The 27,745-nt window shown below is 44.7% G+C and overlaps 1 protein-coding gene across 1 annotated transcript; it reads left to right on the plus strand.

Annotated features, from left to right (window-relative positions):
- Window positions 1-373: 373 nt before the first annotated feature.
- On the plus strand, window positions 374-27,711 carry LOC126199628 (uncharacterized). The gene is made up of 3 exons (XM_049936554.1): window positions 374-464; window positions 13,930-14,064; window positions 27,388-27,711. The coding sequence occupies exons 1-3, from the start codon at window positions 374-376 to the stop codon at window positions 27,678-27,680; spliced, it is 519 nt and encodes a 172-aa protein (XP_049792511.1). The 3' UTR covers window positions 27,681-27,711.
- Window positions 27,712-27,745: the final 34 nt, after the last annotated feature.

Below are 27,745 nucleotides of genomic sequence, written 5' to 3' on the forward strand. Positions count from 1 at the left end.
TATATGCGCATATCGCCATCTCATGTGTTTTGTTACCTCAGTGTAGTAACTCCCTACTCGACTGGAACCGGAAGAAACCCTAATACGTGGAACAGTGGCAAGTACCTTGTGCCATGTACTTCTCGGTGGCTTACACAATACAGATGTAGACGTAAATTTCGAACGACGGAGCAAAATGTCTTTTGTATTCGGCAGCAGCCTTGCACGCGGAATGGCGCTGTGTATTTTGGTCGTTAATCAAGGGATCAGCAGTAATCCGTAGCGGCGATCAGTCTGCGCGACAGGCGAGGCAATCAGAGCCCCGCGGGGGAGCCGTGGCCGGCGTATATAAAGGGGTGGCGCCCGCCCCCGGGGGCAGACTCTGCAGCCAGACATGGCCGGAGCTGCCGCCCCAGCCGCCGCCGCGCTCGCCGCCGTCGCCGTACTCGCCGCCGCCTCTGCCGCCTCCGCCGCCTCCAGCCACGGTGAGTCCTGCCGCGGGAGCCCACACGCGCCTTGCCGTGATAGTCCCTTCAAGGCACCGACTGAGGTAATGAGGTGTCTCGAACGGAATGACAACCTCTTTGCCAAACAGTATGGATTCCGGAAGCATTGATCATTTGAAACCCAAGTCCAGCTATTCTCACAAGACATCTGGAAGTCGTGGATCAAGGTAGTCTGGCAGATACTAGCGAAAAGCATTTTCTCAATATTACACCTACGCTTATCGTTATCGAAAGTACCACTGTCTGTGGTATCAAGCGAAATTCTACATCTACGTCTATAATCCATAAGCCATCTTACGGTGTGTGGGGCAGGTTACTTTGTTACCATTGGCACTTCCCCCTTTCCCTGCTCAAAGGAAGAATGATTGCTGGTAAGCCTCCGTGTGGGCCGAATTTCTCTAATTTTGCGGTCTTTTCGCGACATTTACATAGGAAGAAACAATATATTGGTTAATTCTTCTAGGTATGTACGCTCTCTGAACATGAACAATAAACCAAACAGTGATGCTAAACGCCTGTCTTGTAAAATCTACCACTGGAGTTGACTGAGCATATACGTGATGCTTTCGCAATTACTACTGGAGACTAGAAATCTACTCTGTAGGAATCAGCATGGGTTTCGAAAAGATCGTGTAAAACCCATCTCGCGCTATTCGTCCACGAGACTCAGAGGGCCATAGACACAGGTTCCCAGGTAGATGCCGTGTTTCTTGACTTCCGCAAGGCGTTCAATACAGTTCCCCACAGTCGTTTAATGAACAAAGTAAGAGCATATGGACTATCGGACCAATTGTGTGATTGGATTGAAGAGTTCCTAGATAACAGAACGCAGCATGTCATTCTAAATGGAGAGAAGTCTTCCGAAGTAAGAGTGATTTCAAGTGTGCCGCAGGGGAGTGTCGTAGGACCGTTGCTATTCACATTATACATAAATGATCTTGTGGATGACATCGGAAGTTCACTGAGGCTTTTTGCGGAAGATGCTGTAGTATATCGATAGGTTCTAACAATGCAAAATTGTACTGAAATGCAGGAGGATCTGCAGCGAATTGACATGGTGCAGGGAATGGCAATTGAATCTCAATGTAGACAAGTGTAATGTGCTGCGAATACATAGAAAGAAAGATCCTTTATCATTTAGCTACAATATAGCAGGTCAGCAACTGGAAGCACTTAATTCCATAAATTATCTGTGAGTAGACATTAGGAGTGATTTAAAATGGAATGATCATATAAAGTTGATCGTCGGTAAAGCAGATGCCAGACTGAGATTCATTGGAAGAATCCCAAGGAAATGCAATCCGAAAACAAAGGAAGTAGGTTACAGTACGCTTGTTCGCCCACTGCTTGAATACTGCTTAGCAGTGTGGGATCCGTACCAGACAGGGTTGATAGAAGAGATAGGGAAGATCCAACGGAGAGCAGCACGCTTCGTTACAGGATCATTTAGTAATCGCGAAAGCGTTACGGAGATGATAGATAAACTCCAATGGAAGACTCTGCAGGAGAGACGCTCAGTAACTCGGTACGGGCTTTTGTTGAAGTTTCGAGAACATGCCTTCACCGAGGAGTCAAGCAGTATATTGCTCCCTCCTACGTATATCTCGCGAAGAGATCATGAGGATAAAATCAGAGAGATTAGAGCCCACACAGAGGCATACCGACAATCCTTCTTGCCACAAACAATACGAGACTGGAATAGAAGGCAGAACCAATAGAGGTACTCAAGGTACCCTCCGCCACACACCGTCAGGTGGCTTGCGGAGTATGGATGTAGATGTAGATGTAGAACCTGTAACGAAACGTGCTTTTCTTCTTTGGATCTTCACTACTTTCTCTGTCAGTCACTGTCTGGTATGGATCCAAGACTGACGAACAATATTAAACCCTATCAATGAATGTTTCGGATATTATTAGTGCATAGAATAACAACTACACACACCAGAAATCTCTCAGACTATTTAGTCACAAATAATTAGTACCTGTATATAAACGAACAGGAGGAATACATAAAACAGCACACCTGCAACGTACTTTAGGATAAATTGCCAGCAAATGTAAGCGGAGAAATGACAAGGGTGCGTGAACGAGTGACATTTACCTTTTTAGGTTCTGTGTACTCATAGTCCAACCACACGTTTTCGACCTGCCCTTGGTTTGCAATCGTTTTTACGCTGCACCCCAAATAGAGTGGCTTAGTTAATCTTTACGTAACCCAACACAACTCAGGAAGAGGTTCATACACCACGAAATAAATAACATGCTGATCTCTTAAAAACACACTATATTCTTGAGCTACTATATCCTCTGACAAGTTTTGATAGCAACAAGAAGTATGCACACATCCAATAGCCACACATCAGAATTCACAGAACCTCTATGACAGGCGCTAATTCTACTTGACAAGAAACACTTTTAAATTTATCTCACTAGCGACTCCCGTTTAAAATCACGATACTATTTCTGCTACCCCGCGGGACTTGGAAATCGAAACGCCAGGTTGGTTCTGAATCTGCTTGGTAACAAGGCGCGCGATATTCTCCTGGACCAGGTCATCCGCGACGATTTCATAAAACAATCGAAAAGCCCACAACAAATAATAAACATCGCCCGACTTGCCGAAAGCAAGATAGATGACACAATGACGTCACGTAAGCTTCCTTAAATTACGCTGCCAATGTCTAAGTCGGTAGGTACAGTCAAAATCAAAGTGCCAAGTAGGTACTACCTGACCTATTGTTCATATTCCACATTGGTCAACATGAAGTGAACAATTCCAAAGCTTGTTGTGTCACTGAGCTGAAACTGTCATCACCTAAAAGCCCCGTCTCTCTCCAACGTTCGACGAGTTCTGCCTCAAACAATGGTCCGCTACCTCCGTTTATAACTTTACTGTCTACTATGACATCAAACGCTTCACTTTTCCTAATATTTACACTTCTGATGTTATTAACGGCTACACTGGTTCCTCCAGTGATAGATCATTCGTAATGCAGCCTGAAATAGTTTTACAATCATGTTAATGTCTTAAAAAATGTAGCTTTCTTTTTCTTCTCCGTGGCTCCAGGGCTTGAGACGAGACCAACCGCTTGTTGCACAGAAGTGTCTGCCCACGCAAACTTCGTCTTACTTTCAGTTCCTTCCCTTCGTATCCATACGCCAAGACTTCAGGACCCCCTCCGACGTAGCGCTCTGGTACCTCCATCGGTGACTTGCGGTTTACCGGGACCTCAGCGGACCACTGCGGTACAGTGGTCGGCCAACGTTCTCTTCAGCGAATCCTGATCCTAGTACTCAATTAAAACATTAATATCTACCGAACCAAATGTTGGATTACGATGCAGTTTGCACCAATCAGTCCCAAATTAGAGAAAAACTTTTTGTTCTGCCTTACGGCAGGTCTTGTCATGGGGGGAAGCCTCGTCAGAGAGGGCACCGCATGAGTGTCTAGGGAAGTGATTCCAGTGGTGGTTTCCCGTTACCTTCCACTGATGATGATGAAATGATAATGAGGACAACACAGCACCCAGTCCCTGAGCAGAGAAAATCTCCGACCCTGCCGGGAATCGAGCCTGGGCCCCTTGGCGTGACAGACCGCCGCGCTGACCTCTTAACTGTCGGGGCGGACTCAAAGAGATCACACATTAATGATATGCTCCACTATCCATCCTTCCCTTAATCTGCTGACTTGACTACGAACTTAGTGCGAATTGAGCGTGGTCAGTGAGAGCACAGATCTCAGCCACGTCTTAGGCCAACAGCCGTTTACTGTTTTTTCTGACATGTCACCAGAAAGATGCGCCCTCTGCCAACCAGGTACGAATTCATCACCCCCACTTTTAAAGTGGCTACGATTATAAAAATTATAGCAATAAATTATATTATATGATTTAATATCCTCGCAATTACAATAATAATTATTATTATTATTAAAATATTATACTATTGCAGATATATAACACTATATAATTACATGTAGGTTGCGGTAGGTACTGGGAGATGAAGAAGCTTGCACAGGATAGAGTGCATGGAGAGCTGCATCAAACCAGTCTCAGGACTGAAGACCACAACAACAACAACAACAACACATAATTACATAATATTATATAATTATAATTTATTCTACTCGATTGTATATTTTTATTATTGTTATTATTATTACTATTATTATTATGTGATTGTATCAGTGGTTGGTGCATCGGTTTCGTATAGCATCCGTCCAAAACATTTTAAGAGAGAGAAAATCCTAGGACGTTCTGGTCTTACGTTAAATCAGTAAATGGCTCGAAACAGCATATCCAGACACTCTGGGATGATGATGGCACTGAAACAGAGGATGACACGCGTAAAGCTGAAATACTAAACACCTTTTTCCAAAGCTGTTTCACAGAGGAAGACCGCACTGCAGTTCCTCCTCTAAATCCTCGCACAAATTAAAAAATGGTTGACATCGAAATAAGTGTCCAAGGAATAGAAAAGCAACTGGAATCACTCAACAGAGGAAAGTCCACTGGACCTGACGGGATACCAATTCTATTCTACACAGAGTACGCGAAAGAATTTGCCCCCTTTCTAACAGCCATGTACCGCAAGTCTCTAGAGGAACGGAAGGTTCCAAATGATTGGAAAAGAGCACAGGTAGTCCCAGTCTTCAAGAAGGGTCGTCAAGCAGATGCGCAAAACTATAGACCTATATCTCTGACGTCGATCTGTTGTAGAATTTTAGAACATGTTTTTTGCTCGCATATCATGTCGCTTCTGGAAACCCAGAATCTACTCTGTAGGAATCAACACGGATTCCGGAAACAGCGATCGTGTGAGACCCAACTCGCTTTATTTGTTCATGAGACCCAGAAAATATTAGATACAGGCTCCCAGGTAGATGCTATTTTCCTTGACTTCCGGAAGGCGTTCGATACAGTTCCGCACTGTCGCCTGATAAAGTAAGAGCCTACGGAATATCAGACCAGCTGTGTGGCTGGATTGAAGAGTTTTTAGCAAACAGAACACAGCATGTTGTTCTCAATGGAGAGACGGTAAAGTAACATCTGGCGTGCCACAGGGAAGTGATATGGGACCATTGCTTTTCACAATATATATAAATGACCTAGTAGATACTGTCGGAAGTTCCATGCGGCTTATCGCGGATGATGCTGTAGTATACAGAGAAGTAACAGCGTTAGAAAATTGCAGCGAAATGCAGGAAGATCTGCAGCGGATAGGCACTTGGTGCAGGGAGTGAAAACTGACCCTTAACATAGACAAATGTATTGCGAATACATAGAAAGAAGGATCCTTTATTGTGTATGATTATATGATAGCAAAACAACCACTGGTAGCAGTTACTTCTGTAAAATATCTGGGAGTATGCGTGCGGAACGATCTGAAGCGGAATGATCATATAAAATTAATTGTTGGTAAGGCGGGTGCCAGGTTGAGATACATTGGGAGAGTCCTTAGAAAATGTAGTCCATCAACAAAGGAGGTGGCTTACAAAACACTCGTTCGACCTATACTTGAGTATTGCTCATCAGTGTGGGATCCGTACCAGGTCGGGTTGACAGAGGAGATAGAGAAGATCCAAAATAGAGCGGCGCGTTTCGTCACAGAGTTGTTTGGTAAGCGTGATAGCGTTACGGAGATGTTTAGCAAACTCAAGTGGCAGACTCTGCAAGAGAGGCGCTCTGCATCGCGGTGTAGCTTGCTGTCCAGGTTTCGAGAGGGTGCGTTTCTGGATGAGGTATCGAATATATTGCTTCCTCCTACTTATACCTCCCGAGGAGATCACGAATGTAAAATTAGAGAGATTCGATCGCTCACAGAGGCTTCCCGGCAGTCGTTCTTCCCGCGAACCATACGCGACTGGAACAGGAAAGGGAGGTAATGGCAGTGGCACGTAAAGTGCCCTCCACCACACACCGTTGGGTGGCTTGCGGAGTATAAATGTAGATGTAGATGTAGAACAACATGGGCTGCTTGAACTAGGAACTGTACACAACAGGTGTGCATTCGACCAGTCAGCTGCGAACAGGCAGCTCCAAATAGTGTACGTGTCTGAAGTATGTCAGTACTGCTGGTTCATAAGCCATAATGGAGAACATCTCTAAATCAAGTGTTCAAGACATTCTCCAGAATACTTGAAGAAGAGAAAAGTCTGTGCAAAGTTTGTCCTGTATACCTAGACTTCCGAACAAAAGCGACGACGCGTGGACGCCTGCAGTGAACTGACTGAAATGTAATGTCCAGATATATCTTTTCTAGAGAAAATAGTCCGGTCCCGGTAGCTGAGTGGTCAGCGTGACAGAATGTCAGTCCTAAGGTCCCGGGTTCGATTCCCGGCTGGGTCGGAGATTTTCTCCGCTTAGGGACTGGGTGCTGTGTTGTCCTAATCATCATCATTTCATCGCCATCGACGCGCAGGTCGCCGAAGTGGCGTCAACTCGAAAGACCTGCACGAGGCGAACGGTCTACCCGACGGGAGGCCCTAGCCACACGACATTTCATTTCATTTCTAGAGAAAATAATTACGTGTGACGAGATTTGGTGTTATCAATAAGACTCTACCACAAAACGACGAAGTGCAGAAATTCAGATGAAAGGTGAATGCTTTGAAAAAGTAAATGACATTTAAGTCAGTGTGATGCAGGAGTTGAACAAAATCCCAAAAAAGCACTTTTCTGACATTTTCAGATGGTTGTATGAACGGTCTGCGTGTTGTACTCAAGTGGTAGAGGGGGGGGGGGGACTACATTAAAACTAGAAACATTAAAATCGCCGTCTTTACTTTTCCTTTTTTTATGAATCTAATCCCGAAACCTTTTATGCTCACTACCAAGAAACGGCGTTTCAGAGGACTCCATCATTTAAAATGCAGTCGACCAAAAATTTGAGAAATATGTGAGTCGCGCAGTTGATTTAAGGATTTAATAGCTACAAACTCTCACAACTTTGTCAAAATCAAAATTTGCGAAATATAAAATCGAAGCGCCCATTCACCATTATCAGCATGTCACTTAGCGCTACGATTGTGTACAAATATCTGCAGATTATTGTTATATGAGCATGTAAATGAGGGGAACGCAGTCTCAGTGCGTCATTTCCGTCTTCAACCTGGCAGTCAGCCTTTCTGTCTTCTTAGTTGAGATCGGGCGGAGGGGGAGGGAGGTGTTACTCAACGTCAAGTTCAAAAATGGTTCAAATGGCTCGGAGCACTATGGGACTTAACATCTATGGTCATCAGTCCCCTAGAACTTAGAACTACTTAAACCTAACTACCCTAAGGACATCACACAACACCCAGCCATCACGAGGCAGAGAAAATCCCTGACCCCGCCGGGAATCGAACCCGGGAACCCGGGCGTGGGAAGCGAGAACGCTACCGCACGACCACGAGATGCGGGCTCAACGTCAAGTGATTTGCGGTCCTACTGGCGTATCTCGAAACTCCTCAGCAGCCGGCACGGGCACCTTCACGTGACTGAAATGTTTCCTACTAGGGCTTAGGCACGTAGGCAAACAAATACAAGGTGTTCTGTGTTAAACATAGCTTTTTATTTTCTAGAATTCACTGCCGTTGTCAAAATTCTTCAGTTTTCCTGTTACTGGATTCCTCGAGAGTTATTCGACAAATTTTGAAATTGATAGATGTAAACCGTAAAGTTTTATTGAAAAGCTTAATTTGGAGGGGGAGTTCGTGACCTCCACAAATACCCTCCCCTTCGCGCCCGTTGCCATCAGCAGTGGACGGCGAATCTTTGACAGTGCTAGCCACTCGTGCTGGCGAAACAACAGAAAAACCAATAAACGACCGTCGACCAAAGATCCTGAGACGAGGGCCAATAGGCAATATGTCAAAACAAAGATGCTTCAGGTACTCTATCTGATCATAACTATCTGGGCTCCTCTTATTGCACATTAATATAGGGTGTGTCCACTCTTTGTCTTCATAACTACTAGAGCTCTGCTGGAGATATTTGCAATGAGATACTTGAACATCTTGTAACACCCCACCCGTCACTTATCTGGTTTTGGCGTGTGTTCACCCCAGCTAATTGACTAACAGATCAACAGAGAGTGCAAAACTGCCGCAATATCGGATAACGCAAAGAAAGTAATAAGACCCTGTGACTCCTGATTGAACTGCGGTGGCAGTGTTGACATTAATTCATTCAGAATTGATCACTTTTAATTAAAAAGGGGTGCACATTGATGTTATATGACGCTATTGAACACCAGATGCAAAAGTTGAACATAAAATTAATTAAGAAAGTGACTTGGGATTTCAACTACTTGATTGAAAACAGATGCAGTCGCTTATCACAAATTTATTTTAACTCACGACCTTCAATCATCACATTATATGACTCTCCTACCAGGCAGTGGTAATAAATTGCGTTTGCGTGGAGTAAAGCTCGATAACTCAAAAGTAATTCCTATCGACTGACCCAGGCATAATGCGAAGTGCGAGAAGAATTCTACAGTACACGGCCCATGAAACCCTCGTGGAAACTTTGCCGACATGATCCAACAAATTAATCAGTGGCCGGAGCGGGCGCAATATCACCGAATACAGTGTGGTGGAGCGTCGTCGTTGTGTGGACGTCAGCCGACCTCGTGGTGCTGCAAGCGTGCACTTGTCTATTCACTCCTTGCTATCTTGCTCAGTACATAGCTGAACCAAAACTTTCTATCTCCAAGCTCAATCGTTCCATTTGCTAAGTCCTAAACTGCAGAGATGCTCACTCTTTCTCAGGCAAACTGAGTAAAGAACGCCACGTCCGCACTCTAGGCAAGCTGGGAAAGGAAGACCTCTACGGAGACTTCTCACAGTCCGCTCTTTGCCTCGGTTTCCCCTCCAGCAAAATCACTTACGCCAATTGCAGCGCAAGTCGCGTTAATTATGCATCGCTTCCCAGTGCCGACCAATGCCTGCTCTGGGAAGTGAACAAATTACCACAAAATTTCCCTTCCTCTCAGCTTCTGCTATTTAGCTCCTCCCAGGCAACCCATCAAGGTTAGCGTCTGCACAAACACCAATTTTTCCGGAATTCTGACTCCCAGGAGAGTACTTCAAATTCCTTGGTCCTACGTTCCCATCAGAGGGCGGCGTATTTCATGCTGTCGCTCTTCACCTGATTTACTTCAGGCTCTGCGGACCGTGAATTCAGTGTGAAGTTGCTATAGTCACTAACATGCATATTTTGGCCTCTGTTGACCGCTCCACCGTAGCTTGCACGGCTTTGTCGCATGTTTCACAGAAAACGGGACGACGGACATTTATCAACAGGCGAACAAGTTCTCCATCTGTTTCCCGGTACACCAGTATGGAGTCGGGGTCAACAACCCACTCACTGTCACTCATCTTAAGGCGGCTGGAGGCCGCGCCGCATCACCGCTTTCTCAGAGCTTGAGCTGCCCTAAGCTGCCTATTGTCGCTTCCCTTCGCCGTTCCCCAGCTGGCCACGGTCAACTCTAAATGTTTCCCTGGGGTAAACTAGCGTCCAGTAAATCGACTCGTTTCCACAAAGTTTTCATGTCGTGTGAATTACTTTAAAACCATCACCCGACATTAATTATTCCAATACGTCCATACTATACCCTCTGCAAGATGCATTGTGCCTTGTCAATCATTTTTTGTTCAGCCCTACTGTTCGCTCAACGTCAGTTAAGTGATCTTTAATGACTTCATGTAAGGGGCATAGTTCTTGCTATCTTACAATCTGTGGAGCAATGGCAACCCATTCTTTCTCAACAGCCGAAGTGATGTTGGAGATTGGGGTCTGGAGTGAAGCTGACGTTCCAACTCATCCGAAAGCTGTTCCATTGGGTTCAGATCAGGAAACCGGGCAGGCCAGTCCACTTCTGGAATAATATTGTGAACCAATGCCTCACGTTTAAGATACTACTTTACGATGGGGAGCATTGTCATGCTGATACAAACAATCATGGTCTTTGAACTATTCCTCCATTGTACACAATCCCCAATACTGTAAAATTTGTCCATATCCTTCCGCATTTAGCGTTTTCTTAAGTGCAGTAGGGGGAACCACACTCTAACCACAAAAGACACCCCCATACACTAACACCACCTCCTCATTATTTCAATGATGAAACAACACATGATTGCAGATAACGTTTTCCAGTCACTCGCGTTTTGACTTGAGATGTGAATAGGAATGGTTCAAATGGCTCTGAGCACTATGGGACTCAACTGCTGAGGTCATTAGTCCCCTAGAACTTAGAACTAGTTAAACCTAACTAACCTAAGGACATCACAAACATCCATGCCCGAGGCAGGATTCGAACCTGCGACCGTAGCGGTCTCGCGGTTCCAGACTGCAGCGCCTTTAACCGCACGGCCACTTCGGCCGGCCATGTGAATAGGACCTTTGGTTACAATTTCTCTGTACAGTTATTATAATGCGATGAAATTTTATTGATGCAGGTGGCCTGCAACAGCGACTTGTAACAGTTTACATCATGGTACAACATTCCTGCTACTTATGTTCGCTAAGTTTGAAAATGGCCTATGACCGAAACTAGAGCAGTGTGCAAAATAAAATATGAATTTCAACCAAACCGTTCCATCGGATTTCTCCATCATGGACTGTGCGGCTGGTCCCGGCGGAGGTTCGAGTCCTCCCTCGGGCATGGGTGGGTGTGTTTGTCCTTAGGATAATTTAGGTTAAGTAGTGTGTAAGCTTCGGGACTGATGACCTTAGCAGTTAAGTCCCATAAGATTTCACACACATTTGAACTTTTCTTTATTTCCACATACATAGCGGGATAGCGTGATCCATATCACTCGTTTCCAGTCGTTCAGTGTCCAGTGGCGTCACTCTACACCGCCTCAAGCGTCGCTTAGCACTGGCTATGGAAATATATGGCTTGTAAGGAGCTGTTTGGCCATTGTATCCCATTATTTTTAACCCTCCACGCACAGTCATTGTGCTAGCTGGATTGCTGGTAGCACTTTAGAACTCACAAGTGATTCCTTCCGCTATTTTCATGTGACTTTGTACAGCCAGCCTACACGATGTTCGACGGTCCCTGTCTGTCAGCACATGAGGTGTGCAGGGTCCCGGTGTAACTGGGTGCTCCTTCATGTTTCCATTTCACAGTCACATCACCAACAGTCGACTCGGGTCATCTTCTACATCTACATCTACATCCATACTCCGCAAGCCACCTGACGGTGTGTGGCGGAGGGTACCTTGAGTACCTCTATCGGTTCTCCCTTCTATTCCAGTCTCGTATTGTGTGTGGGCTCTAATCTCTCTGATTTTTAACCTCGTGGTCTCTTCGCGAGATATACGTAGGAGGGAGCAATGTACTGCTTGACTTCTCGGTGAAGGTATGTTCTCGAAACTTCAACAAAAGCCCGTACCGAGCTACTGAGCGTCTCTCCTGCAGAGTCTTCCACTGGAGTTTATCTATCATCTCCGTAACGCTTTCGCGATTACTAAATGATCCTGTAACGAAGCACGCTGTTCTCCGTTGGATCTTCCCTATCTCTTCTATCAATGCTGTCTGGTACGAATCCCACACTGGTGAGCAATATTCAAGCAGTGGGCGAACAAGTGTACTGTAACCTACTTCCTTTGTGTTCGGATTGCATTTCCTTAGGATTCTTCCAATGAATCTCAGTCTGGCATCCGCTTTACCGACGATCAGCTTCATATGAGCATTCCATTTAAAATCACCCCTAATGCCTACTCCCAGATAATTTATGGAATTAACTGCTTCCAGTTGCTGCCTGCTATATTGTAGCTAAATGATAAAGGATCTTTCTTTCTATGTATTCGCAGCACATTACACTTGCCTACATTGAGATTCAATTGCCAATCCCTGCACCATGTCAATTCGTTGCAGATCCTCCTGCATTTCAGTACAATTTTGCATTGTTAGAACGTATCGATATACTACAACATCATCCGCAAAAAGCCTCAGTGAACTTCCGATGTTACCCACAAGGTCATTTACGTATATTGTGAACAGCAACGGTCCTACAACACTCCCCTGCGGCACACCTGAAATCAGTCTTACTTCGGAAGACTTCTCTCCATTGAGAATGACATGCTGTGTTCTGTTATCAAGGAACTCTTCAATTCAATCACACAGTTGGTCTGATAGTTCATATGCTCTTACAATCTTTACAAGATTTGGAGTGTCTCTGATGGAATTGTCATTCAGGTGTCATCTAGGGACTAGTCCATGACTGAAGTCACTGAGATATGCTGAGCCGCGCGGAATGCCCGCGCGGTTAGAGGCGCCATATCACGGATTGCTCGGCCCTCTCGCCGGAGATTCGAGTCCTCCCTCGGGCTTGGGTGTTCAAAAATGGTTCAAATGGCTCCGAGCACTATGGGACTTAACATCTGAGATCATCAGTCCCCTAGAACTCAGAACTACTTAAACCTAACTAACCTAAGGACATCACACACATCCATGCCCGACTCAGGATTCGAACCTGCGGCTTGGGTGTGTGTGTTGTTCTTCACATAAGCTATTTGAAGTTACTTTAAGTAGTGTGTAAGTATAGGGACCGATGCCCACAGCAGTTTGGTTCCTTAGAAATAATAATAATAACAATGGCGTGTGATGAGGTCCTCCCGTCGGGTAGACCGCTCGCCTGGTGCAAGTCTTTCGATTTGACGCCACTTCGGTGACTAGCTTATCGATGGGAATGAAATGATGATGATTAGGACAACACATTACCCAGTCCCTGAGCGGAGAAAATTTCTGACCCAGCCGGGAATCGAACCCGGGCCCGTAGGATTGATAGTCCGTTGCACTGACCACTCAGCTACCGGGGGCGGATTCCTTTGGAATTCACACACATCTGAACTTTTTTTTTTAATATGCTGATCTTACCATTCTCCTGTTACTGCTTCTCAACTGACAACACAGTATTCGTGCGCGTCGGTAGTTGGGAGGTCAGCAGATTCCTAACCAGAGAAGCCGGAAGGGAAATTTTCTCCGATTGGAAACTTGGTGTTGTGTGGTCTTTATCTTCGTACTGTCTTAACTGACACGAAAATCGCCTGCATGGCGTCATATGAGAAGTCTAAGTCTATGTAAATCCGTACTGGAATACATCGTCGTCCCGATGAATGTTCTGAATTGTCGAGACAAACTGTCGCCCCTTCCACTATTGAGATGGTGTAAGGGTGCGTCCCGAGAGCCAATTTTAAAAATAAAAATTAAAAAAGTAACACAGTACTAGCCACATCCTTTTATACTGGCGGGTCCAACACTTGTGACACTTAATTGTCAATTCCACGTTATATATTTTTGATCAGATACTGTATGTTTTATTACACGTATTCTTTCTTATTTTCTTACAGTTTCATCTGAATACTTCGTGTGGTGCTTCTGCGAATAGTTTCGGTGGTGTTACCTAATGGCGAAAAAACCTGTGATCAAATCGATATAATGTTCTCAGGAACGACGGACGGTGGACGTCCCCGCGTGACGTGGGACTGGGTGCAGGCTTCGCCGCGCATGCGCCGTGATGTCCTGGGAGACATGATGCTGGCGCACGTCATCGAACACCCTTGGATTATATTTCCCCTCGCAGGTACGTGCCCACCACCTCAACGTACCACGTGTAACTCGGTATGTGAGCAAATTACATCCTGTCAGATAACTGACACAACTGCTACAGAAAAAATATAAAAACTAATGACTTCTGCAAATTAATTGTATCAGGAGACATTTCATCACATGTAACCTGTAATAATAATAAAAAAAGAATTAATCTTCAAGCGACCCATTCAAAGTGCTGGAATGTATTGCCTGTTGGACTGCTTGTGCTCCTGTTTAGATCTTCTTCTTGTTTTTCTTCTTCTACTACTGCTTCTTCCTCTCACAGAATTTTGTGAAAAGCATTCGTAAATCACAATATCCTCTTAAGAAAACTAAAATATTACAGTGTAACAGAAAATGTTGCAAAATGATTCAGATCCTATATCTTTGATAGGAATCGAGGGTGACAATAGAGAACAGACGTGTATTAAGCTATCAGGCATCATCAAACGACGAACTAACTACAAGGTTCGACCTTAGGGTCCTTATTTTTTCTCGTATGTCAGTGACCTTCCATTAGTAGCGTTACCAGATGTCAAGTTTGTTTTATTTGCGCATGACACAAACATTGCAAGAAGTAGCAAATCAAGTTCAACTTTAGACAGATTGGTTAATGAATTTTTCATGCACTTTAATAAGCGGTTCATAGCCAATTCTTTGCCACTAAACATTGGAAAAACACACTATATGCAGTTCAACAGTTGTAAGTGGTTTCGCAGCAGTTTCACAGCTGCATATGCCTAAAATATGGTGACAAGGAGACAGAAAAAGTTGAAAGTGTCGAATTCTTGGTAGCTTGATAATGAATTCAATTGGGAGGAGCATAGGACAGACCTGCCGGATTGCCTAAACAAATCTCTATTTGCAAGGTGAATTTTGTTAAAGATATATGGTATAAAAATAAAATAGCTAGCATACAATGCTTAGTTTCATTCTATAACGTCGTATGACGTTATTGTTTGGGGTAGCTCATATAAGCGAGGTCAACTTATCTGAGTCCAAAAACATGTAATACGAATTATTTGTGGTTTAAACTCAAGAACATCCTGGAGAGGCTTGTTTAAGGCACTAGGTATATTAACATTGCTTCTCAATGTATTTATTCGTTAGTGAAATTTCTCATTAAAAACATGTGATGTTGGAGGTATAAGAGCAGATGTTTCTATTGGGGTTGATGACAATGTATTGAATAACATTACATCAGTATGTATTTCATTTGCAAACTAATAAATTATGGCTATTACGAGTAGTGTGTTTTTAGGTTGGTTAGTATGTCCAAGTACATGTGGCACAAGCAAACCCTTAATATTTATTTCCCCCTGGGCAGTAGATCAGATATAGAAGTATGGGCACGTGGATGCAAACCCACTGTTTATACTGACAGGCATAGTGCACTTCCCAGTGCAGTTTAAAACATGCCGAAACTATCACATAGTATATTATGTGATGTGTTTGAGCGAAAACTGTTACATGCAGAGAGAAAACAACTAACTCACGAAATTAAGTACACATTAAAGTACCTATGTCCTTGATACCCTGTGTATCTGCTTCTCAAACCACCAACTCAGTTCATGGAATCAGTACTAAAACCAAGAATAATCTTCACAAAGATTCAAAGTCACTTACGTTGGCCCAAAAAGGAGTCCATCACCCAGAAAGACACATATCCAGTAACTTCCCATCGACTACAGAAAAGTTAACTACTAATAAAATTCAGTGTAAGTGGAGCTTAAAGAATTTACTTGTGGCCAACTCCTTCTACTCCAATGATGAATTTCTCACCATAATCGACTAACATGTATGTGTTACTAATAATATTAAATCAAAGCGAGTGTTACATACAATTTGACTAGTGTAAAAATTGATAGCAGTAATGTGATCCTTGTAAATAAACGTTGTAAAAAGATTTTTTCTGTTTAATGATGCATATCTACAGTTTCTTCACAATTATCATATGCACCTAAGTGTGTTGAACAATTAACATGTTTTGTGACAAATTTTTATTACCCTTCAAATGAAAATATGTGTAAGATTTTTTCTTTTATTCCGCATCCACGCGGACCATTTCACCTGAGATTTACGGAAGGTACATTAATACAACTGTTTTTCTTTGTAAATATTTATTGTGTATTTTTGCTTGTTCACATGTTATACATCCTGGAGGACCTCCTCACTAAGGATCTATTGAAACGCAAAGTACATCTAATCTAATTTCCAAATGGCCGAAGTTACGTACAATCCTTCCACTATCATCGGATTCCAGTAAGGTGAAGGGAGATATCCGCACGCCGAAACGAAATTGTATTTGCGTCAGCTGTGTCTCTAACCGCTTTTACAACATGTGGCCCGAACGATCATATCATAGACAATTTCTGTCCTCAACTGTTAGGCCTGAAATTCCAAACCTAGCGGCTGGCCTCCCATTCCTGTCCAGGTATCCACATTCGGATTTTCCGTTTATGGGAAAGAAAGAACGGCTTCGTATAGGTAACGGAGGTTCTAAGGAGCTTCGAGCGCTGTGTATACTAGACTTCCCTATACAGAATGCAGCAGCTTGCAATAGACGTGGCATCCCCATTACCGTTACCGATTGCGTAATAACATCTCACCAAAAATGATGTATGAACTGCGTGAAATTTCAGCACATTCAGTCCTAACCTATGTGAAAGTACTGCAAGATTACAATATCTGCAGTAAATTCCAATGCTCCGAAGTCATCTTCCATTTGATTCAGTGATAAGTAATTAAACTTTGAAGCTGTAAAATAAAAGATAATGTTACCCTTATTCAGACTCTAGAGTACGCAGTAGTTTAGCTCAAAACCCCACTCACGAAAAGAAATCATTGGAAGAGTCATGCACTGCTTGTTGTATCATATGACGTGGGAACACTACCCCAGGGCGTCAGCCGAACAGACATACCCCTGAAAGCGACGCCAAGAAGTCGCGGTGGTGACGGCAGTAGACGCTGACAGGGTAAAGGCTAGGTGAGCGGTATTCAGTTAGATGAAGAAAGAATGATACTGATGACGGTGTTAGGACAGGCTAATAAGGGTAAAAGACAGTGCTGAATATTGACTAGAGAAGTGAGAGAGCAAATTTAATTTTGACGGAGTGCTACATAGCTTGCACAGATTGTGGAAGAGGTAATTCCAGTCTAAACAGTTGGTGTATCAGTTGAAACAATAAGCCATAATGTAAAAAGAACAAGTGTAGATCTCTCTTATTTAACTGAGTCATTTAAGTACAAAATATCGCAAGAAATAATCGACCCAACACAACGCAGCGTGAGCACACCGAAAGGTAACAAAGAGCCGAATAACACTGTATGTGTGAAAAACGTTTCGACAGACGAAGAAGACGACGGAGAAATGTTACTGATTTACATACCGCAGCGTGTTGAATAACTCTCCTTGAAGTCAGATTCAAATCGCAGAGTGGTATAACTTTCCTTGAAGTGATATTCCAACGGTAAACGCAGTCAGATAAGAAAACATGATTATACGCATAAATTCTGTCGCGCAAACAGTAAAATTCAACAGGCAGTTGTGGAGACATTCTTGTTAACATGTGCCAGTGTCAGATGGCAAGCAGCTATACGTAATTGTTAATCAATACATTCACAAACAGTGATATAACTGTTGTCGTCATAACGACAAATAGTAGCTACATTATAGGGGAGATTGTTTTCATTTGCAAGAACACGTGTTCCATGGTAAAAGGCTTTCTTCTGTTTCAAGGTTCAAGATGGTGCCCGAACGAACCAGTGTTGCTTAACTGTCAACATGTAGAGTTGGTTCAGTTTTCTCCGCATTTAAGACCACCCTTCTGTTCAATGGAACACCCTCCATCCCCACCCCCGGAAGAACAGTGTCATAATTTAACTTTGCTAATTAATGAACAATTATTAGTTGCTCCACGATGTGCATTGTAACATGCTTGACTACTCCGTAGCATGCTGCCCACAGAGTGGTCTAGATGAAGTTTCTCGAGCCTATCCTACTCTTTCACAGCGGTCGTCTTGAGGTCAACCAATGTGTGAGGAGGGTTTCTGTGACGACGCATTGTGAGTTTCAAATAGCCCCAAGCGTGCTCAGTCGGGTTCACTTCAGCTCATACCGCATGCTATCGTAGGCCATCCCATTTGGTATATTTCTGGCGTTTCGAGGAAGGTGCTCATGAGGTGGGCGTAATGTGCTCGTAGAATTATCCTCTTCAAAGATTAACCAATGGCTGAAATATGCTGTGTAGTGCTAGACAATAGTTTGGAGGATCCTGCCCCAATACTGCAGAGCCGTCAAATTATCCTAATGAAACGGAAAGGTAGACAAGTATCCAGGCAATTAAATGGAGTTTTATGGAGCCCACATATTAGATCAGAAACGAAGACCAGAATACTTAATTTCAGAAAGTGTAGCAACGTATGGAACAGAAACAGTTATTTAAATAAAATAAATTTTCAATTAGCAGTCTTTTAAATTGGACTAAAAAATATAAAACAGTTTCTCCTAGCCCTATACAGATTCCGAACCCTGTACAGGTATTTCTGAAAATTTGTGATTGTGAATTTTTAATAGCTACGAAAATACTTGCAAAATTTATAACAAAAATCTAGGGGCACGAGCAACAGATTATGAACAGGATGTGAAATATTCATGCACTAGTCCCACGTTTTTCGCTTTAAATCTTACAAGTATTTTCGTGGCTATTAAACATTCACACTCACAAATTTTCAGAACTATCTGTATTGGGATAGGAATCTGTATGGGCCTATGAAAAATTGTTTTACACTTCTTACTTCGATTTAAAACGTGTTATATTGAAAATTTATTTTTATTTAAAAATTTTTTTCTGGTTTTTAGTCTTATGCGTGCGAAATTTCTTAGAGGATTTTAAACATATTGATGAGATTATGAAAGAGACTTACGTTTAATTTCGGGTTGATTTTAGTTTCTTTTCACCTTTTGATATATGAAATAGTAAAATATTACACCTGCCTACTAATAATATATCAATCTGTTTAATTGTTACTTTCTTGAAACAGAAAATAAAGAAGCTTGCAAAATTAATTTTATATGATTTTTTACAATATTTTTATTTCAATACTAGTTTTACACTTGCATCTTTACCGTTGCATGTTATGTCACATACACTGCACACATCTCTTCCCCCCCTCTCTCTACACCACTAATCATCCCCCTCTCTTTGTCCACCTCATCCACCTCATCCATTTCCTCTCTGCCGCACTCTGCCCATCTCCGGCTCCCTCTCTCTGTCCAACGCCTCCTTCCCCTCTCTCCTTCTCTCTGCATCACCTCCTCCCTCCATCTCTTTGACCATATCCCGGCCCTCCTCTCTGTCCATTTCCTCCCTCGTCCACCCCCTCCCCCCCTCTCTCTCTCTCCAATCCCTTCTGCCCCCCCTCTCTTCCATTTTCTCCTCCCCCTTCTCTCTTCCATCTGTTCCTCCCCCCATGTCTTTGTCCATCTTTTCCTACTCCCTCCCTCTGTCTCTGTCATCCACTGTCCTCTTGCTCATCCATCCCCTCCTCACCCCTCTTTCTGGCCAGCTTCTCCTCTTCCCTCTCTGTCTGTCCATCTCTTCCTAGCCCTCCCTCTTTGTCCATCTTCCTCTCCCACCTCTATCTGCCAATCTCCTCCTCTGTTTCTCTCCATCTCATCCTCCCCCCTCCCACCATCCATCTGTCCTCACCCATCTCCCTGCTCAGCTGGCCGCAAGTATACCCCCTGAAACGCATTCCGATACTACCCACAATACAAACCAGTCTTGCAGGATAGCCTAATGTCAGGAGCTACCAACCGTTTTCACCTCACTCACGTCCCTGCCGAACAGGCCGACAAGAAAGCGATTTAATATTGCATTTTTACCTACTACTGAGATATGTTTGAAATGTCAGACCTCTAGCTCATCAGGAAATTATATTAAAATCAAATGCAAAATTTACACTGAACAGACAAACAGGAAAGACACTTAATAAAAACGTCAAACAGGAAAACAACTGAACGAATTAAGAGGAACTTATTCTCAATGTAGATGGGATTTCGGAGGTTTTGCTATAAGTTGACACTTCGAGATAAAATTAAAAATTAAAACATACACAAGAATGAAACTTGGCACAACTGTAATGCATACAATCCAAACAAAACAATTGAGGTGGTATGGGCATGTATACAGTTTGTTGAGGATTGATGACCTAAGAAGACGAAGAAATGTCAATGAAATTCTTGTCCTTCCTCAGTAAGGCCACTTGCAATAGTGGTCAAAACGTCGGACGGTTTACACATTGACGTTGCGGTCATAGATCCAGAAGAATTTTATTGATTGTGATTATAGCCGCGGAAGCCTGCTCTTACAAGATGGAATGCACTAAAACTGCTAGAAGAAGAAGACGAGGACGCTCTTAAACAGAGCGGGAATGAGGAGCCAGAAGAGCTATGTTAGAGAGAGACATGTGCTTGCGGGGAAGTTTGGTAATGTAAGACACAACTTTGGAACGTATGTTGCGAGAAACAACTATAATGTTGATTTATATTGCAGTTAAGAAAAAAAGGAAAGCTGTTATGACGTCATGGTAAACTGAATTCTTCGCCGGTGTATGTGGTCGCTCTTTCTCGTGAATGCCTTACCATGTGTAGCACTACATTGTTCCTTTTATCTGTCACAGTACTCCATTACATTTAACGTAATTTTTCTGCCAGTACTGCGGATTACAGTCGAGGGAATTGACGGCGAATTGTGGGAAGGACCAGATACTTCCTCGTGGTCCACTTTTGTGAATAATATTATTGAGTATCAATACACCGCACACTGGAATGAACACTGCCGTACACAGTGGTTGCTGTAATGCTATATAGCTTGGATGCACGACATTGTTTCATAGCAAAGGTTAGCAATGAGCGGATACAATTTGTATCCGCTCAAAGTCACTCGACTCTAACACAGCCATCGCTCCCAGAAAATTGTCATATTATTATCTGACAAAGCGTAACGTAGACCCTCGAGCTAACTTGTTCACGTTACCAGATACAGCGGCGTTACACTACCAAGTAGAGGACGTTGTTGCCTCGCATTGCAAGAACCGAAAGTGATCACGAAAATGTATTCACAGGCAGTTACAGAGGCTTGCTGTTAACAGCACTTTTATTGACAGTTAGAAGCGGTAGGGAGGGGCTATGCTGACGAAAACGATAACTGAATGTGTAAGCAAAATGTGAAAGTTGAGTAAGTCAGTGGTGTGCAAATTTGGGCAGGAGGCACATGTTGATGAGCAGAGTGAATTTCAAGTATCTGCCACAAAGAAGATTTAGCAAAGTACACACACTAAATATCCCATTCACAATATCAATAAATGTGTCATTCAGCAGCAACTGCTTCGAGATTAGCAAAAATACAACGAAATACCAACTTTGCGAAAAGTTCACATATTTTATGCGACAAAACTGGACTTCAAGGCTAGCAAGAAAATTCTGACGAGGAAACTGCGTGACCTCGATTGCTCAGAACCGCATGAAAATGTGCTTAGAGTACAAGTTGCTCATCGCAGAAACAGCGGTTCGAGCAATTAGCAGTCAGAACTGCGCGTCTCAGCACGCGAGACATTTGAATGATGAGCTATTCAACGCCTAAGATATAAACATTATTAGCCAGCCGCAGTGGCCGAGCGGCTCTAGGAGCTTCAGTCGGGAACTGCGCGACTGCTACGGTCGCAGATTCGAATCCTGTCTCGGGCATGGACGTGTGTGATGTTCTTAGGTTAGTTAGGTTTAAGTAGTTCTACTTTCTAGGGGACTGATGACCTAAGATGTTAAGTCCCATAGTGCTCAGAGCTATTAGAGGAACTTTAGTACCATGAAGAAGCAAAATATCGATGTAACAGGACCAAAAGCAGTATTTCAATGTAGTGACTTCTTGCTGTGTATTCCTTTGCTTAAAATAATTGCGCTGTCTGAACAGCAAACTTTTTCTAATGGTCTGATAGCGTCACGCAGCTATTCAGTCTTGAAAGTGCAGGTATGAGTTCTCAAAGAAAGGGCTAAAGCAAAGTGAAACAGAACAATATGTACATATGACTAAAACCACTTTTTCACATTCAGCATCACTTCTGTTAATTCCCCTATAGAACACGTGTCGGGCCAGCTCGGACTTTAACTCCCTCCCAGTACCAGCAATCGGGATATCAAGAACCAGTTACAACAGCTGTGGTCCGTCTAGCATCAGGAAAGGATACAATGGCTTTATGGGAAGCTTCTCAACCGAATCAGTGCATGGATCCAGGCCAGGTAGGGCGCCGCGGCATATTGATGATTGGGCTGATACTGCCAATTCCTTTGTAAATTTCTCTTGATATTGTAATCACTGAAATAACATTTGATACCGTCTCAATCTGCGGAGTTTCATTTCGTTACCTCCTCCACTTCTAGACATCTCTCAGTAGCTACTGCAACCTACATCCTTCTGAATCTGCTTAGTGTATTTATCTCTTGGTCTCCCTCTATGATTTTTACCTTCCACGCTGCCCTTCAATGCTAAATTTGTGATCCCTTGATGCCTCAGAACATGTCCTACCAACCGATCCCTTCTGCTTGCCAAGTTGTGCCACAAACTCCTCTTCTCCCCAATTCTATTCAATACCTCCTCAGTTACGTGATCTACCCATCTAATCTTCAGCATTCTTCTGTAGCACCACATTTCGAAAGTTTCTATTCTCTTCTTGTCCAAACTATTTATCGTCCATGTTTCACTTCCATACACTCCAGACATATACTTTTAGAAACGACTTCCTGACACTTAAATCTATACTCGATGTTAACAAATTTCTCTTCTTCAGAAACGCTTTCCTTGCCATTGCCAGTCTACATTTTATATCCTCTCTACTTTACTACTTCAAGTGTCTCATTTCCTAATCTAATTCCCTCAGCATCACCCGACTTAATTTGACTACATTCAATTATCGTCGTTTTGCTTTTGTTGATGTTCATCTTACATCCTCCTTTCAAGACAAAGTCCATTCCGTTCAACTGCTCTTCCAAGTCCTTTGCTGTCTCTGACAGAATTGCAATGTCATCGGCGAACCTCAAAGTTTTTATTTCTTCTCCATGGATTTTAATACCTACTCCGAATTTTTCTTTTGTTTCCTTTACTGCTAGCTCAACATACAGATTGAATAACATCGGGGAAAGGCTACAACCCTGTCTCACCCCCTTCCCAACCACTGCTTCCCTTTCATGTCCCTCGACTCTTATAACTACCATCAGGTTTCTGTACAAATTGTAAATAGCCTTTCGCTCCCTGTATTTTACCCCTGTCACCTTTAGAATTTGAAAGAGAGTGCACTCTAAGATAAAGAAAACGACACACCGCGAAGGAATTAGGCGAATGGGACAGAAATCGGTAGATATGATGTACCAATAGAGATAAGCAAATGATTGCAGTTTCAGAAAATTTGATAATTTATTCAAGAGAAAGAGTTTTACAAATTAAGCAACTTAATGACGTGTTTGTCCACCTCTGGCTGTTATCCAAGCAGTTATTCGGCTTGGCATTGATTGATGGAGTTGTTCGATGTTCTCCTAAGGGATACCGTGCCAAATTCTGAGCAACTGGGGCGTTGAATCGTCAAAATAGCGAGATCGACCAAGGCAGGGTTTAGCAACCACGAAGGCAAACAACAGAGACACTCGCTGTGTGTGGGCATATCTTGCTGAAATGAAAAGCCAGAATGACTTGCCATGACGAGGAACAAAACGGGATATAGAATATCGTCGACGTGCCGCTGCGCTGTAAGGGTGTCGCGAATGACAACGGAAGGAGTCCTGTTCTGAAAAGAAATGGCTCTCCATAACCTCACTTCTGGCTGTCGCGCCGTTGGCGGGCGACACTCAGGTTGCTATCCCACCACTGTCCGGGGCACCTACACGTACGTCTTCGGACTGGAATCTCATTTACTGGAGTATAATTGTCTTAGTGACGATCCTCGCTTCGAAGTGAGCGACGATGAGCAGCGAAGACTTTGGAGATGCCCCGGACAGCGGTTGGATACCAACATCACTGTGGCCCACCACATGACAGGACAACCAGGAGTAATGATTTGGGGTGTTATTCCATTTCATTTCAGGACCTCTTCGGTTGCCATCGGCGATAGCCTTACAGCAGAGCGGTACGCTGACGACATTCTACGCCCGATTTTGTTGCCCTTCGTGACAAGCAATCCAGGGCTTACATTTCAGCAAGGTAATGCCCGCCCTCACACGTCAAGTGTTTCAGCTACTTGTTTCCGTGCTTGCCGAACTCTACCATGGCGAGCAAGTCTGGCGTATCTCTCCTCAATTGAGAACGTTTGGAGCATTATGGACAGGACTCTCCAACCACCTCGTGATGCTGACAGTCTAACGCATCAATTGGACAGAATTTGGCACTATATCACTCGGGAGAACACTCAACAACTCTGTCAATTAGTGCCAAGACGAATAACTGCTTGTAAAGATAGATTAACGCGTTATTGACTTGCTCAGTATGTGAAGCGCTTTCTCATGAATAAATCATCCAATTTTTCGGTAACTGTAATCATTTGTCTGTACAGGTACATCACGTCTACCAATTACCGCTCCACTCGCATAGTTCCTTCGTGATTCATCTTCCTTTTTTAAGAAAAAAAGTAGATACGAGGATTGGAACTTTAATAGCGGCAGCTATTTATTTACAGCTCGTATACAGGTAAAATACACTCCTGGAAATTGAAATAAGAACACCGTGAATTCATTGTCCCAGGAAGGGGAAACTTTATTGACACATTCCTGGGGTCAGATACATCACATGATCACACTGACAGAACCACAGGCACATAGACACAGGCAACAGAGCATGCACAATGTCGGCACTAGTACAGTGTATATCCACCTTTCGCAGCAATGCAGGCTGCTATTCTCCCATGGAGACGATCGTAGAGATGCTGGATGTAGTCCTGTGGAACGGCTTGCCATGCCATTTCCACCTGGCGCCTCAGTTGGACCAGCGTTCGTGCTGGACGTGCAGACCGCGTGAGACGACGCTTCATCCAGTCCCAAACATGCTCAATGGGGGGCAGATCCGGAGATCTTGCTGGCCAGGGTAGTTGACTTACACCTTCTAGAGCACGTTGGGTGGCACGGGATACATGCGGACGTGCATTGTCCTGTTGGAACAGCAAGTTCCCTTGCCGGTCTAGGAATGGTAGAACGATGGGTTCGATGACGGTTTGGATGTACCGTGCACTATTCAGTGTCCCCTCGACGATCACCAGTGGTGTACGGTCAGTGTAGGAGATCGCTCCCCACACCATGATGCCGGGTGTTGGCCCTGTGTGCCTCGGTCGTATGCAGTCCTGATTGTGGCGCTCACCTGCACGGCGCCAAACACGCATACGACCATCATTGGCACCAAGGCAGAAGCGACTCGCATCGCTGAAGACGACACGTCTCCATTCGTCCCTCCATTCACGCCTGTCGCGACACCACTGGAGGCGGGCTGCACGATGTTGGGGCGTGAGCGGAAGACGGCCTAACGGTGTGCGGGACCGTAGCCCAGCTTCATGGAGACGGTTGCGAATGGTCCTCGCCGATACCCCAGGAGCAACAGTGTCCCTAATTTGCTGGGAAGTGGCGGTGCGGTCCCCTACGGCACTGCGTAGGATCCTACGGTCTTGGCGTGCATCCGTGCGTCGCTGCGGTCCGGTCCCAGGTCGACGGGCACGTGCACCTTCCGCCGACCACTGGCGACAACATCGATGTACTGTGGAGACCTCACGCCCCACGTGTTGAGCAATTCGGCGGTACGTCCACCCGGCCTCCCGCATGCCCACTATATGCCCTCGCTCAAAGTCCGTCAACTGCACATACGGTTCACGTCCACGCTGTCGCGGCATGCTACCAGTGTTAAAGACTGCGATGGAGCTCCGTATGCCACGGCAAACTGGCTGACACTGACGGCGGCGGTGCACAAATGCTGCGCAGCTAGCGCCATTCGACGGCCAACACCGCGGTTCCTGGTGTGTCCGCTGTGCCGTGCGTGTGATCATTGCTTGTACAGCCCTCTCGCAGTGTCCGGAGCAAGTATGGTGGGTCTGACACACCGGTGTCAATGTGTTCTTTTTTCCATTTCCAGGAGTGTAGATACGTGTTTCAAAGTTTTACTGACATTCAAAGTAGTCACCAGGATTGTGTATAACCCGTTGCCAGCGATGTGGAAGCCGTAGGATACTCTTAGCAGTGTCAGTTGTGTTGACAGTTCGAGCGGAGCGGTCTATTGCCCGATCAATTTGTAGCAGTTCTGAAGCGAATGCCGTGAAGTGTTTCCTTTAGTTTAGAAATCGAGTTGAACTCACGAGGGCTTAAGTCAGGGGAGTGCAGTAGGTGGTATAGCACTTAACAGCCCCAACGGCCAAACAAATGAGTAATAAAGAAACTTCCTGGTAGATTAAAACTGTGTGCCGGGCCGAGACTCGAACTCGGGACCTTTGCCGTTCACGGGCAAGTGCTCTACCAATTGAGCTACCCAAGGACGACTCACGTCCCGTACTCACAGCTTTACTTCTGCCAGTACCTCGTCTCCTACCTTGAAAACTTTGCAGAAGCTCTCCTGCGAACCTCACAGAACTAGTTTGGGAGGTAGGAGACGAGGTACTGGCAGAAATAAAGCTGTGAGGACAGGACGTGAGTTGTGCTTGAGTAGCTCAGTTGGTAGAACATTTGCCCGCGAAAGGCAAAGGTCCCGAGTCCGAGTCTCGGCCCGGCACACAGTTTTAATCTGCCAGGAAGTTTCATATCAGCGCACACTCCGCTGCAGAGTGAAAATCTCATTCATCTGATCACGATGGGACTTAACTTCTGAGGTCATCAGTCCCCTAGAACTTAGAACTACTTAAACCTAACTAATCTAAGGACATCACACACATTCATGCCCCAGGCAGGATTCAAACCTGCGACCGTAGCGGTCGCGCGGTTCCAGACTGTAGCGCGTAGAACCACTCGGCCACCACTGCCAGCCTCATTCTGAAATCAGTAATAGCTTGCACTGTACGTGCTTGAGCATTGCCTCCAAGTGATGGTCAGGTCCTTCAGAAAGTGTCATCACTTCTGCCTCTAAGCTGTAGTAGGTTGTGTTCCAAAAATGGACAGAACCCTCGTATATGTAAACAAATGGAGCCCTTCCTCTAGAAGAGACTGTCTTTTTGCCTTTTATTCCCAGTTGCATCTTACAATTCTACGCGGCCCTTCTTTGTAGGATCACTCTCTAACGGCGCTGTGTGTGTCTGGTTCCAGCAGTGGGCTCGACGCCAGTGGGGGCGGCGGCGCCCCCCGCGTCGCGGCGCCAGAGCATGCCCACGTTCACGCCGCGGCTGGGCCGCGACTCCGCGGGTGACGACCTGGCCGAAGAGGAGGCGGAGGGCGACGGCGACGCAGACGGCGGGCACGGCCAGGGCCAGCTGCAGCTGGCGCCGCCCTTCTGGCCGCGCCCCGGCCGCCACGCGCCGCCCCTGCCACTCACCCCCAGGCTGGGCAGGGCCGCCCACCACACCACCCCGGCCGTTTCCGGCGAGCCCACCAGTGCATAGCTCCTAGCAGCCCAGCCACTTATGTAGTCACACAATAAAACAGACCGTTGAGCACATTCTTTCGT

This window comes from Schistocerca nitens, chromosome 8 (genome assembly GCF_023898315.1).
Source record: "Schistocerca nitens isolate TAMUIC-IGC-003100 chromosome 8, iqSchNite1.1, whole genome shotgun sequence".
In the NCBI taxonomy this organism is placed as follows: domain Eukaryota; kingdom Metazoa; phylum Arthropoda; class Insecta; order Orthoptera; family Acrididae; genus Schistocerca; species Schistocerca nitens.

What these genes read in the sequence shown, in the direction of transcription:
- LOC126199628 (XM_049936554.1), top strand. Translation starts at nt 374, where the DNA reads ATGGCCGGAGCTGCCGCCCCAGCCGCCGCCGCGCTCGCCGCCGTCGCC. An exon ending in CTCCGCCGCCTCCAGCCACG is followed by an intron (nt 465 to 13,929) that starts GTGAGTCCTGCC and finishes TAATGTTCTCAG; the next exon opens with GAACGACGGACGGTGGACGT. An exon ending in GATTATATTTCCCCTCGCAG is followed by an intron (nt 14,065 to 27,387) that starts GTACGTGCCCAC and finishes GTCTGGTTCCAG; the next exon opens with CAGTGGGCTCGACGCCAGTG.